Consider the following 13,097-nt stretch of genomic DNA (forward strand, 5'->3'; position numbering starts at 1 on the left):
TTCCAGTCATTGGCAGCATAGAACTGGAAGGAAAGGCGACCAATGGATGAATTGGTTTTGGGGGTGACCAGTGAAATATACTTGCTGGAGCGCGTGCTACGGGTGGGTGCTGCTATACCTAGCAAAGACTTATAGATGACCTGGAGCCAGTGGGTTTGGCAACGAATATGAAGCGAGGGCCAGCCAACGAGAGCATACAGGTTGCAGTGGTGGGTAGTATATGGGGCTTTGGTGACAAAACGGATGGCACTGTGATAGACTGCATCCAATTTGCTGTGTAGAGTGTTGAAGGCTATTTTGTAAATGACATCGTCGAAGTCAAGGATCGGTAGGATAGTCAGTTTTATGTGGGTATGTTTGGCAGCATATAAGTGAAGGATGCTTTGTTGCAAAATAGGAAGCCGATTTTAGATTTAATTTTGGATTGGAGATGCTTAATGTGAGTCTGGAAGGAGAGTTTACAGTCTAACCAGACACCTAGGTATTTATTAAATAAACCATGGGAGTTATGTAAAATGCACTATGAATTCATATCTTGAAATTGACACATTTTCACAAAATGTTGGAATGGAGTCAATGGAATGGTATCAAACACGTGTTGGATACCATTCCCCTCCTGTACTCATTGTTTACCGACGACTGCGTGGCCAAGCACGACTCCAACACCATCATTAAGTTTGCTGACGACACAACAGTGGTAGGCCTGATCACCAACAACGATGAGACAGCCTATAGGGAGGAGGTCGGAGACCTGGCAGTGTGGTGCCAGGACAACAACCTCTCCCTCAATGTGAGCAAGACAAAGGAGATTATCGTGGACTACAGGAACATCGACAGGGCTGTAGTGGAGCGTGTCAAGAGTTTCAAGTTCCTTGGTGTCCACCATCGCCACCATGGCCTTTTTTGCCTTTACCTCCATTATCTCACCTCACTTGCTCACATTGTATATACTTATTTTTATACTGTATTATTTACTGTATGTTTTTTTTACTCCATGTGTAACTCTGTGTTGTTGTATGTGTCGAACTGCTTTGCTTTATCTTGGCCATGTCGCAATTATAAATGAGAACTTGTTCTCAACTTGCCTACCTGGTTAAATAAAGGTGAAATAAAAAAAGAGCAACTCCTTGCTTAAAGTCACTGTAAACTGGGGGAATTGTAACAGGAGATTTATATTATATTGGACTTTTTTTAATGAGAATAAAAGTTATTAAACCCTGAGATGAAAACATTCAGCGCTGGTTTCAAAGACTCCGATAAGACCTTTTGCTGGACTGAAGTGCACTTTCAATCAGGACTTTAAAGTTACATTCCCAGTCACAAAAAAAAGTTAACATTACTTTTCCCATCATACACCACGATGTGAGCGAACAAGTCATCAATGCGCCTGCTCAGAGCAGAGTTGGTGTGGCTGAAATATGGCTACAGTGCTACTTCAAGCGTTGGAGCGCGCTGAGATAGCGAAGCTACCAAAAGCTGTTCAAAATAAACTAGAAAAGTTATTTTCTGATCTGCAATATGAAATAGATTCCCTCAAGTCACACCAGGAGCAATTTAGAGTCGATAGCGGTAAGTTATATCCGAATAAGTCATTGTAATGATGTGTACAATTCCAGCTCGCTAGCTAAAGTTATCTAGGCTACGTAGCTAGCTAAAGACAGAATCACAGATACATCTGTCTCGTTTTTTTACCGGATGTATACATTTGAAATATCCGCGTGGCGTTTCCACTCACTACCAAATATGGTAGTGAGAGGAAGCCCTGTTGCCTGCAGTGGGAGAAGATGGAACGAGATGGATTTTGGCCGACATTGTGCTAATTTGCTCATTGATTAAACATTTCATCTCCATACAATGTTCTGTTCCTAAAACTATAATATGTTACGAACACAGTGGACTAAGTTTTGTAGAATTTTCTCTTGGCCAAAGTGTTCTTTTTAAATTGTGTTGTTTAGTAAGAGTAGTTTTTGCGCACTTGCACTATAGAGTAGGCGTTCCCTAACGGAAATATGCGCATGCGTGTTAGTAAGCGCCAATAGGATCTCGCTTGCTCTTGCTTGGCTCCGCCCACCTCCAGGCTTGTTCTTCCCACATTTGTTCCCATTTGAAACGACCGGCAGTGGTCTATCTTGGTTTAGTTATATATAAAAAAAAAACATGTTATCACAGATCGAACAATGAGGTTTAGTTAAACAAATATTTTACATTGTACGTTCGTTATCGCAGAACGTGGATGGCCTTTCCCAGCTGCATCGACAACTGTTTATCTCACAAGGCCTAGTGATATGATGGATTAAAAAATCGTTAGCTAGCTAGGGTAGCTTGTCAACATTGTTAATCAGCCATGTCTAAATTGTTTAGCTTACTGGCTGACGTTGGCAACGTGGTGGATGACTAGTTCGTTTGTTAAGAACTTCTCTATACTCCCAGATAACTTTATTAAACTACTTTGATTTATCATTACGCCTTCGAGACAATAGCAGCAACGTTAACATGTGTTGTCACTCTTGTAGAACAACAGTTCTTTGAGAAAGTGCAACGTCTTGAACAGAGTCAGGAACAGTTTGTGACCCAGACTGAACAGCACCACAAACTCCGAGAGGAGTTCACCAAGATCGGTAAGTGGAACTAGCTTCTTGATCTACTCAAAGGCTCTTTACTTACCACTGCAGTACATGTACAGTATGTAAACCCCGGTATGTGATTCTTTGCAATTTACTGACCATGACCCAAGTTTGACCTTGGGTCAAGTACATCCCATCATTGGGGATGACGATCCACCATTTTATGAAATTGCAATTTTTTCTATAGATGAAGAACTCAAGAGTGTACTAGAAAAGAATAAAGAGTATGAAATCAACCAAGAGAAGTTGACATCTGAACAGGTGAGAGCCTCATGGTCTTGTCACCTCTTTAACGCTTTGTGTAGGGCTAGGTAATATATAACATTTATTCAAATTTGTTTTGCCCGATATTCCAAATACCTCTGTCGCATGAATCAACTTCTACTTTTAGTTTTTTTATAAGTGTTTATCTCCACATGTTCTTATGTATTTTTGTCAAGTCTCCTAAGCTCCTTCTGTGCTGTGTGCACCTTCCATTTACACCAGAGATCTGAATGTAATGACGAGATGCGCATGCCTCCGCCCTAACAATGGGAGTCGTTGTTGTTAAGGCGCCAAGCTTATATCCATAGAATAACATTGGGCTTATTTTGTTGAGAGTGAAACCTCTGTTAGTCTCTTTCTCACTGTTTGCACACACCCTGACCAAGACCCTGCCACTCACAACAACAAAGATAAGAGAGAACTTCTTCCTCTCTGACAAGCATTTTCAACTTGCTATTTGCGGTTTGGTACAACAGAATTAGTCATATTGATACCGAAACACATTGAGACATTATTTTGCTGTAATAGAGAATTTAGGCTTTCTAATGATACCCTTTGGAAATGTTATTTTTCTGTCACGCGTGGCATTGCGGCATTTCATCCAAAGACGACTAGCTGTCTAGTCTGTTTTTCTAAATGTGAAATAAGCATAAAACATAATTGTATAAGGAATTGGCAACTCGTTCTCATTCTGAGAAATAAGGTAGGCCACTTGATTTCAATATCTAAACAAAGTGGACAGGCTAACATGCTGTTCAAACAGTTAGAGATGGACAGAAGGGTGTATTCATAACAATGAAACTTTTCTGCCTTGTTAGCTAGCAAATGGATCCATGTTGGCTAAACTTGAACTATAAAGATTAGCTGGCTACTCACTTGGTCTTGTGCTTAAGGGATTGTTTATGAGACCTGTGTTAATTTTCTATGTTTGCTGCAAGAAGTTAGTCATTATTACTGAATGTGCATTATTCATGGTTCTGGTTACATTTGCAACAAAGGGTATTTTCATAGACAGACTTGAAAGCCAGAAGAGTGATTATTGCAAAGAAAAGGCAGGCTGGACTATTTTCATAAAATAATTACATGATTACTCGGTCTTGTGGTTGTGGAAGGCATATATGGGGCGGCAGGTAGCCTAGTGGTTAGAGCGTTAGACCTGTAACCGAAAGGTTGCAAGATTGAATTGAGCTGACAAGCTAAAAATCTGTTGTTCTACCCCTGAACAAGGCAGTTAACCCACTGTTCCTAGGCCGTCATTGAAAATAAGAATTTGTTCTTAAAACTGACTTGCCTAGTTAAATAAAAGTACAAAATATTTTTTTTATGTATAATTTCAAAAGCCCTGAATTCATTAGATTTATTGCTGACTGTTTTGAAATGCTGTGTTTGACCTTTTGATTTTACAACAAAGCTTATTTAGAGAACATTAAAACCATTGATACTTTTTTAGGCCATATCACCCAGCCTTAGGTTCGTGTTGACACCTTTTTTGGGCTTGACATTGACTTTAACATCTTTATTCTAGGCCCAGCTCTGTAAAGCCAAAAATGAACTGGAGGCAGAGAAGCGGGAGCTTGTACGTACATTGGAGAGGAGATCCCAGGAAGTGGCCTATCTGAGTGGTATGGATTAATCTATGTGGAGAGATGCATACACACAGACACACACTTGATCTAATGTCTATTGGATTTATTTTTTTAATCAGAGGACCTGCAGCGCCTCAATGACAAAGTGGCGGAAGTCAATGCCTCAAAGATGGGGCTGCAGCTCAAGTTGGATGAGCTTGAATCCTCAGAGGTCAACATCAAGGTGAGCCTATTTGAACGCTCTGTAGCTCGTGGCCACTTGAATAGGACCCACCTCTCAAGGAAAGTGTTGAAATGATATAATACATGTATATATCATGTGTAATCAATGCTGTTGTGCCGGTTCCCTCAGTACCGTGAGAAGCGTATGGAGCAGGAAAAGGAGCTGTTGCGAGGCCAGACTGCCTGGCTGAACGCAGAGCTCAAGGCTAAAAGTGAGGAGCTGCTGGCTCTTTCACGCCAGAAGGGCAACCAGATCCTGGAGCTGAAGTGCAGCTTGGAGAACAAAGAGGATGAGGTAAGAACATGACAGTTTAAAATATATATATTTTTTTATAGCTGTACATTCTGGTAATCATATTCATCTATTGAGTATGGAGTCATTCACATATCAAAAACAAACTATTACCTGACTGGCTTCTCCCCCAGTACTCTGTCAACATTATAGTAGTCTTTTTTTTTGTTGTAGTTGAACAGAGTCCAGGAACAAGTGACCAGTTTGAAGACTTCAAATGAAGGCCTTCAGAAGCAGGCTGAAGACATAATCAACAAACTGAAAGAGGATAAGGAGCAGCAGGCTAGCATGGAGGAGAAGTTTAGAAACGAGCTGAATGCCAACATAAAGCTCTCCAACTTGTACAAGGTATGTAGAACAAGTCTTGGATTTGTTTTGGATTACAGTGGATAGTCCATAGCTCCCTAATAATGGTGGTCATCATTGCTACCTTGATGTTTTTTTTGTAAGTAAGCTTTTGGAGAACATTTTAGTTAACAGGTGCATGCAACATTTTTGTGGTGGATGATGTGGAGCATTGAATACATTGTTTCTTTCCCAACACTGGCCAACAACCCTTTACCTTGTCTTCCCAGGGAGCTGCTGCAGACTCTGAGTCCAAGAGTGAGGAATTGAGTGGGGCTGTAGAGGAGCTGCAGAAGCTGCTGAAAGATGCTGGAGAGGGTAAGAGTGAGAGAGAAACCACACAGACACCATCTCAATGCAAAACCTTCAGACATGGGCACTTGGTTTGCTTGTCACAAGTAGGCTACCATTATCCTCTCCTTTCCTCTCTACAGCGAACAAGGCCCTAGAGGTGAGGTTGCAGGAGATGGATGACTGTCGGGACAATGAGGCTGCTGCGCTGAAGGAGAGGATCATCAATTTGGAAAAAGAACTGGAGAACGCCAACGAACTGCTGTCCGACACCAAGCTCAAAGGTCAGGTCTTAGACACAATCTTGCCTGATTCTACTGAACAATTGACTGGACTGTGAAATTGCTTCATTTTGGACGATGTCTCTCAGAATTAACTTCTTTACCAGTAAGTTTGATGTTATTTGAATGAGCATTCGATGGCTAATATCAACTGTCCACTAACTGATTTGTGTTAGGTTGATGTGGCTTCTTTGGTCACGCTCTGAAGACCTCAGTTTGAGCTGGAGGATGAACTTTGACCCTGTGCATGGTTGTGTGTGTCCAGGCTCTGCCGGTGCAGCCTCAGTGCTGTCAGAGGAAACGATTACCACCATGTCCCCGACCGCAGTCGCCGTTGCCAAGATAGTCAAACCTGGCATGAAGCTGACTGAGGTAACGCCACAGTTGCACTGCTTTGGTGACAGAGGACTCTTCTATGTTACACATTTTCACGTCACATATTTACTCAACATTTACAGAGATTTACTTTGCAAAGAAAAGAGTTATAACACATTACGCTCATAGTACTGATGTTTGAGGGTTGGACTGTATAACTGTTTGAGCGACCTCTTCTCTCCAGTTGTACACAGCGTATGTGGAGACCCAGGAGGCACTGCAGCTGGAGCGTGTGGAGAACAAGCGGGTGAATAAGTACTTGGATGACATAGTGCAGGAGGTGGAGGCTAAGGGTCCCATCCTCAAACGCCAGAGGGATGAGCATGAGCGTATGCAGAAATCTGTGGCCAGCCTTTCATCCAAGCTGGAACAGGCAGTTAAGGTGTGTGGGTTTTAGTTTGTGCATTTTATTATTGCCATACAGAGGACCAAGAGACTTTTGTTAGTCAAACATCTGAGGATATGTAAGGATAATTAGAAACCAATCCAGTGAACTCATGATAAATGCAATGGCTTGGGATGGTTTTGAACTGCACTAAACTGTATCATCCAGAATGTCTAGGGTAAGTGAAAATAATGTATTTGAGATGGTATTGGTGAACTGCACTGCAATGCAATGTATTTTAGTTTTTGTCACCTGCACTAGTACAGTGAAATGCCTTTTCTTGCTTGCTCTTTCAAAATCAATAAACAAAAGTAAAGTAGTACAAAAATAAGACATAAGAAAGTAATTAAATTACAGTGCCTGTCAAGTTTGGACACCTACTCATTCAAGGTCATTCATATTTTTTGTGTTTTCTACATTATAGAATAATAGTGAAGAAATAAACTATGAAATAACACATGGAATCATGTAGTAACCAAAAAAGTGTTAAATAAATCTAAATATTTTTTTGATTGTTCAAAGTCGCCACTCTTTGCCTTGATGACAGCTTTGCACACTTGGCATTCTCTCAACCAGCTTCACCTGGAATGCTTTTCCAACCGTGTTGAAGGACTTCACACATGCTGAGTACTTGATGGCTGCTTTTCCTTCACTCTGCGGTCCAACTCATTCCAAACAATCTTGATTGGGTTGTGGTCAGGTGATTGTGGAGGGCAGGTCATCTGATGCAGCACTCCATCACTCTGCTTCTTGGTCAAATAGCCCTTACACCGCCTGGAGGTGTGTTTTGGGTCATTGTCCTCTTAAAACACGAATACCAACCAAGGCTAAGCGCAAACCAGATGGGATGACATGTCGCTGCAGAATGCTGTGGTAGCCATGCTGGTTGTGTGCCTTGAATTCTAAATTAATCACTGACCGTGTCACCAGCAAAGCACCATCACGCTTCCTCCATGCTTCACGGTGGGAACCATGCATGTGGAGATCATCCGTTCACTTACTCTGCGTCTCACGAAGACATGGCGATTGGAACCAAAAATCTCAAATTTGGAATCAGCAGACCAAAAGACAGATTTGCACCAGTCCATTGCTCGTGTTTCTTGACCCAAGCAATTCTCTTCTTCTTATTGGTGTCCTTAAGTAGATCGAACCCTGGTTCGACTCCAGGCTATATCACTACTGGCCTCATGAGATCCAATTTCATCATAGCGTTTGATGGTTTTTGGGACTGCACTTGAAACGTTCAAAGTTCTTCAATTTCCGTATTGACTTAATATCTTAAAGTACTGATGGGCTGTCATTTTTCTTTGCTTACTACCTCGTGAAGCTGGTTGAGAGGTTGCCAAAAGTGTGCAAAGCTGTCAACAAGGCAAAGGGTGGCTACTTTGTTGAAATATATCAAGTAATATACACTTTTTTTGGTTACTACATAATTCCATATGTTATTTCATAGTTTTGATGTATTCACTATTATTCTGCAATGTAGAAAATATTCAGCATTTTAAGAAAAAGCCTTGAATAAGTAGGTGTGTCCAACCTTTTGACTGTTACTGTATATAAAGTAGAGGTCGACCGATTAATCGGAATGACCGATTATTTAGGGCCGATTTCAAGTTTTCATAACAATTGGAAATCTGTATTTTTAAAAAAAAAACATTTTTTTTCATATTTATTTAACTAGGCAAGTCAGTTAACACATTTTTATTTTTGATGACGGCCTAGGAACGGTGGGTTAACTGCCTCGTTCAGGGGCAGAACAACAGATTTTCACCTTGTCAGCTCGGGGGCTCTATCTTGCAACCTTACACTTAACTAGTCCAACGCAATAACGACCTGCCTCTGTCTCGTTGCACTCCACAAGGAGACTGCCTGTTACGCGAATGCAGTAAGCCGAGGTACGTTTAATTAGCTAGCAACTTATCTTATAAAAAACAATCAATCATAATCACTAGTTAACTACACATGGTTGTTGATATTACTCAATATTATCAAGCATGTCCTGCATTGCATATAATCTGACTGAGCATACAAGTATCTGATTGAGTGGTGGTAGGCAGAAACAGGCGTGTAAAGATTCATTCAAACCGCACTTTCGGGCGTTTTGCCAGCAGCTCTTCGTTGTGCGTCAAGCATTGCACTGTTTATGACTTCAAGCCCATCAACACCCGAGATGAGGCTGGTGTAACCAAAGTAAAATGGCTAGCTAGTTAGCGCACGCTAATAGTGTTTCAAGCATCACTCGCTCTGAGCCTTGGGGTGGTTGTTCCCCTTGCTCTGCATGGGTTACGCTGCTTTGATGGTGAATGTTGTCGTTGTGTTCCTGGTTCGAGCCCAGGGAGGAGCGAGGAGAGGGCCGGAAGCTATACTGTTACACTGGCAATACTAAAGTGCCTATAAGAACATCCAATAGTCAAAGGTATATGAAATACAAACGGTATAGAGCGAAATAGTCCTATAATAACTACAACCTAAAACTTCTTACCTGGGAATATTGAAGACTCATGTTAAAAGGAACCACCAGCTTTCATATGTTCTCATGTTCTGAGCAAGGAACTGAAACGTTAGCTTTCTTACATGGCACATATTGCACTTTTACTTTCTTCTCCAACACTGTTTTTGCATTATTTAAACCAAATTGAACACGTTTCATTATTTATTTGAGGCTAATATTATTCTGACTTTTCACATTCTTAAAATAAAGTGGTGATCTTAACTGACCTAAAACAGGGAATTTTTAATCTGATTTAAATGTCATGAATTGTGAAACTGAGTTTAAATGTATTTGGCTAAGGTGTATGTAAACTTCCGACTTCACCTTACACCTATACATACAGTTATCGGGATATATGATAAACGGAGTAGCAGCAGCGTATATGATTGTGTGTGCATGAGCAAATCAAGTGGGTGTAGAATATGCATATAAAATGGAATGGTCAATGCAGATAGTGTATGTGGACATTTTGTTAGCTATTTAGTAGTCTTATGGCTTGGGGATGGAAGCTCTTCAGGAGCCTGTTGGTGTCAGACTTGATGCTCCGGTACCGCTTGCCTTGGTTGGTATTCATGAACTGCACTGCACTTGCCTATAATGTGCACTTATAGTGTGGCAGAACCCATTCAGTGGAATTATAACTAGTTACTGTGTTTCAGGAGGTTCACCGTCTGCAGAAGGTGACTGACGAGGCCAACAAGCGCTCTTCTGTCCTGGAGAGAGACAACCAGAGGTCTGATGTGCAGCTTGCAGACATGGGGCAGCAGGTAGGGCCCAAACAGAACATCCTGTCTTATAACCTCGCAAACCTCACTATTGTCGTAGAATTAGGTGTGGAAAATCAATAACAATGTCGATCAAAAAGTGATGGTTTCAAGAATACAGGTTTGGGACACAACTTTTTCACCCCCTCCCCCACCAGATCCGTGTCCTACTCATTGAGCTGGAGGAGGCGCGTGGTAACCATGTAGGCCACGACGAGGAGGTGAGCTCTGCTGACATCAGCAGCACGTCAGAGGTCATCACGCAGCACCTGGTGACGTTTCGTGGGGTGGAGGAGCTCCAGCAGCAGAACCAGCGCCTCCTGGTGGCCCTCCGAGAGCTCAGCGAAGCACAGGAGAGGGAGGAGGAAGAGACCACTGGCACCAAGTGTGATATACTTAATTGTCCATATTTTTTGCAGATCCATTTATGTTTTGCTTTCAACCTAAGCCCCCAAGATAAGTATCCGACTGTCCTTTTCTCCATCCAGAAACAACCCACTAGGCTAGATACATTTGTGGATCTGACATTGTTGGATTGGCATAAGCAATATGATAGTAGCTCCTGCTCCACCTTCCTCTTAGGTTCCCCTGTGTCAGTAAAATGTTTGTCTGTGGATAAGTAAAGGTCATTCCAACCCCCCCCCCCCCCCAGGTGCAGTGAGCTGGAGTGCAGTCTGGAGAAGGCCCAGGCAGAGCTGGAGGCTCTGCGAGAGCAGCGTAGCCACCAGATGCAGCTGGCTGAGTCCATCGTTAGGCAGAGAGATATGTACAGAGTGCTGCTGGCCCAGGCCACCGGAGTCAGCTTCCCTCAGCAAGGTCGGGTTCAGATTAATTCACAAACATTTCCTTCTTCAGGGCCTGATGAGGCTAGTGTAGCAGAAATGTATATGTGGGTGCATGAATAAAGTACTGGAGCAGCATATACTGTGTGCAGGCTTTTGGTTCTTTAAGAAGTAATTTTTGTCCCAGCCCCAGTGGATAACTTTGGGATGTGTATATATTAATTACATATTGACCTCTTGTCTCAGGTGCAGCAGCTGCTGAGGAGTTCTCTAGCACCCCCCGCCGCTCCCCAGCCGCCACCCCCACCACACCCACTGGAATCATTACTATGGCAACCGAGTCAACCGAGGTGGTAGAGGCCAAGGCAGCCCTCCGACAGGTGAACTACCACAATCTTCTGTGCTGTTTTACACATTTTCTTAGTCAGTCACTAGAGGGCAGTATACACCTAACTACAGGAATTCTGTGGCAGTCTACCATTTAACATTGAGAATGGAAGTCTGCATATCAGTGTACATGTATATGCAGCATTGCTTGATACATCAAACATTATCTGTCCTTTTTGTTCCACCAAACCGCCATGTTATGGTAGATCATAAACAATATCCTTCAATTAGTTTTATACAAAATGGTTGCATTACTCTTACCAAACAAGATGTTCCTTTGGATATGTTTTTTTAGTTGCAGGAAGTGTTCTCTTCCTATAAGAGGGAGAGGTCTGAGAGTGACAAGACCCTGATGGAGCAGAGTGAGAAGCTACAGAAGCAGGTGTCTGATCAGAGATTCCAGAATGCCAAGATATCCACCCAACTGGAGTTTACCTCCAAGAGGTAAGAGAATTGCACATAACTTTCAGGTCACTATTCAACACAATGGCACATGATTAGGGTTGTAAAATTCTGTGAACTTTGCCCAAATTCCCTGGTTTTTCAAAAATCAGTAAAAGTTACACTTAGACAAAATGTCCAAAACACTTTGGTTTCTCAATGTGGGAACAAGAAGTTATTTCAGATTTCTTTGCAAAGTTCGCTTGATAACTTACTGATCCTACCTGGTGATGCCCCCCCCCCCCCCCCCCCCCACCACCAGGTATGAGATGCTTCAGGATAATGTTAAGGGCTACAGGAAGGAGATTGCCTCTCTGATGGAGAAGGGACAGAAGATGGCTGCTGCAGCCCAGACGTGTGAGCAGACTGTTCACACCATGACCCAGGACCTGAGGGTTGCCCAGGAGAAACTAAACATGGCAGAGGTGTGTGTACCTCATGTTTCTGTGTTCCAAGTATTTTGTTCATTGTATTAGAAAAAAAGACAATACTTGGTCTCACTCTCGTAATGTGTGTGTTAGTGGTCTTTCTATACGTCTAGTTTCTAATCCACAGTTGAGCTGAGTGTTTTCCTCCTCCAGGGTCGTGCTGAGAGCCTCAGGAAGGAGAGAGAGATGCTGAAGTTAGTGGAGTCCAGACTGACCCAGGAGAAGGAGACCATGCAGACCCAACAACGAGGACAGAACATGCTGCTCACCAATCTCAAGACCATAGAGGTACCTACAGACACACACACACCAATCTCAAAACAATTGATACATCGCACACTAACCACTCATAAATTGGTTGAGGCACTGTTCTCTCTACATTCGTGTCATGTTTTAACTGTTCTCCCTGTGTGCTCATTCAGGCCACGTTGGAGCGCTCCGAGACAGACACCAGGCAGCGTCTGAACGCCCAGATAGAGAAGCAGGAGAGGGAGATCGGCCAGCTGCAGAAGAGACTGGAGCACGAGGTGGAGCAACGCCACCTGCTGAGCAGAAACCAAGATGTAAGTCCAACCAACAATCATCCCAAGTCCAACTACAACCCCCCCCCCCCCCTCCTCTACCTGGATTCTATCCCTCTTTCTCCTTTAATATAGCACTTGTACTTTTTTCCCCAAGACTTGCTTCAAAAAGGCAGAATTCAAGCATTTGGTCACATACCATACACAAAATCAACCCTTCCTCGCCTTTCCCCATCCAGTTGCAGCTGATGGATGCCAAGAGGCAGCTGGAGACCCAGACGGCCCTGCTCCAGAAGACCAGGGATCAGCTGAGTGCTGCCCAGCTGGAGGTGAGCTCTCTCAGGCTGCAGCAGGGCAGTGGAGAGGGTGGTCGTCTGTCCCTGAGCTCCCCGCCCACTCCCATGGGCATCAGAGGTAAGAGTACATACAACGTACAGAATCACATCAGGTTGACTGCCTTCTGAGGCATCATAGAATGTTTTGGAACCACCCATAGAAGTTTGTGTAGCCTGAATGTTGGAATGGCTCCAATGTGGATAGTACTCAGAGTTTTCTTCAATACAGCCACTTACACAATTACTATTTTAAGAGCGTTTAAATCCCAGTTTGCTATCATGT

At 42.9% G+C, this 13,097-nt stretch overlaps 1 protein-coding gene across 8 annotated transcripts in view; it reads left to right on the plus strand.

The window, feature by feature from the left end:
- Nucleotides 1–1,391: 1,391 nt before the first annotated feature.
- Nucleotides 1,392–13,097, plus strand: part of LOC109902726 (nucleoprotein TPR-like) — a 37,799-nt gene continuing 26,093 nt past the window's right edge. For 5 of the 8 annotated variants that reach the window (XM_031785791.1, XM_031785795.1, XM_031785793.1 and 2 more), the window contains exons 1-20: nt 1,399–1,569; nt 2,514–2,618; nt 2,812–2,885; nt 4,414–4,510; nt 4,594–4,697; nt 4,827–4,991; nt 5,163–5,336; nt 5,564–5,651; nt 5,768–5,908; nt 6,171–6,277; nt 6,465–6,662; nt 9,816–9,923; nt 10,079–10,305; nt 10,573–10,736; nt 10,949–11,082; nt 11,385–11,533; nt 11,793–11,955; nt 12,112–12,246; nt 12,381–12,521; nt 12,719–12,893. In XM_031785791.1, the coding sequence (XP_031641651.1) occupies nt 1,419–1,569; nt 2,514–2,618; nt 2,812–2,885; nt 4,414–4,510; nt 4,594–4,697; nt 4,827–4,991; nt 5,163–5,336; nt 5,564–5,651; nt 5,768–5,908; nt 6,171–6,277; nt 6,465–6,662; nt 9,816–9,923; nt 10,079–10,305; nt 10,573–10,736; nt 10,949–11,082; nt 11,385–11,533; nt 11,793–11,955; nt 12,112–12,246; nt 12,381–12,521; nt 12,719–12,893 (2,800 nt within the window). In that variant the 5' untranslated portion in view covers nt 1,399–1,418. Of the gene's footprint in view, nt 1,570–2,513; nt 2,619–2,811; nt 2,886–4,413; nt 4,511–4,593; nt 4,698–4,826; nt 4,992–5,162; nt 5,337–5,563; nt 5,652–5,767; nt 5,909–6,170; nt 6,278–6,464; nt 6,663–9,815; nt 9,924–10,078; nt 10,306–10,572; nt 10,737–10,948; nt 11,083–11,384; nt 11,534–11,792; nt 11,956–12,111; nt 12,247–12,380; nt 12,522–12,718; nt 12,894–13,097 lie in introns of all 8 variants that reach the window. The other 3 variants (XM_031785792.1, XM_031785796.1, XM_031785790.1) reach the window with 2 other exon arrangements.

This window comes from Oncorhynchus kisutch, linkage group LG13, assembly GCF_002021735.2.
Source record: "Oncorhynchus kisutch isolate 150728-3 linkage group LG13, Okis_V2, whole genome shotgun sequence".
NCBI classification, from domain to species: Eukaryota; Metazoa; Chordata; class Actinopteri; order Salmoniformes; family Salmonidae; genus Oncorhynchus; species Oncorhynchus kisutch.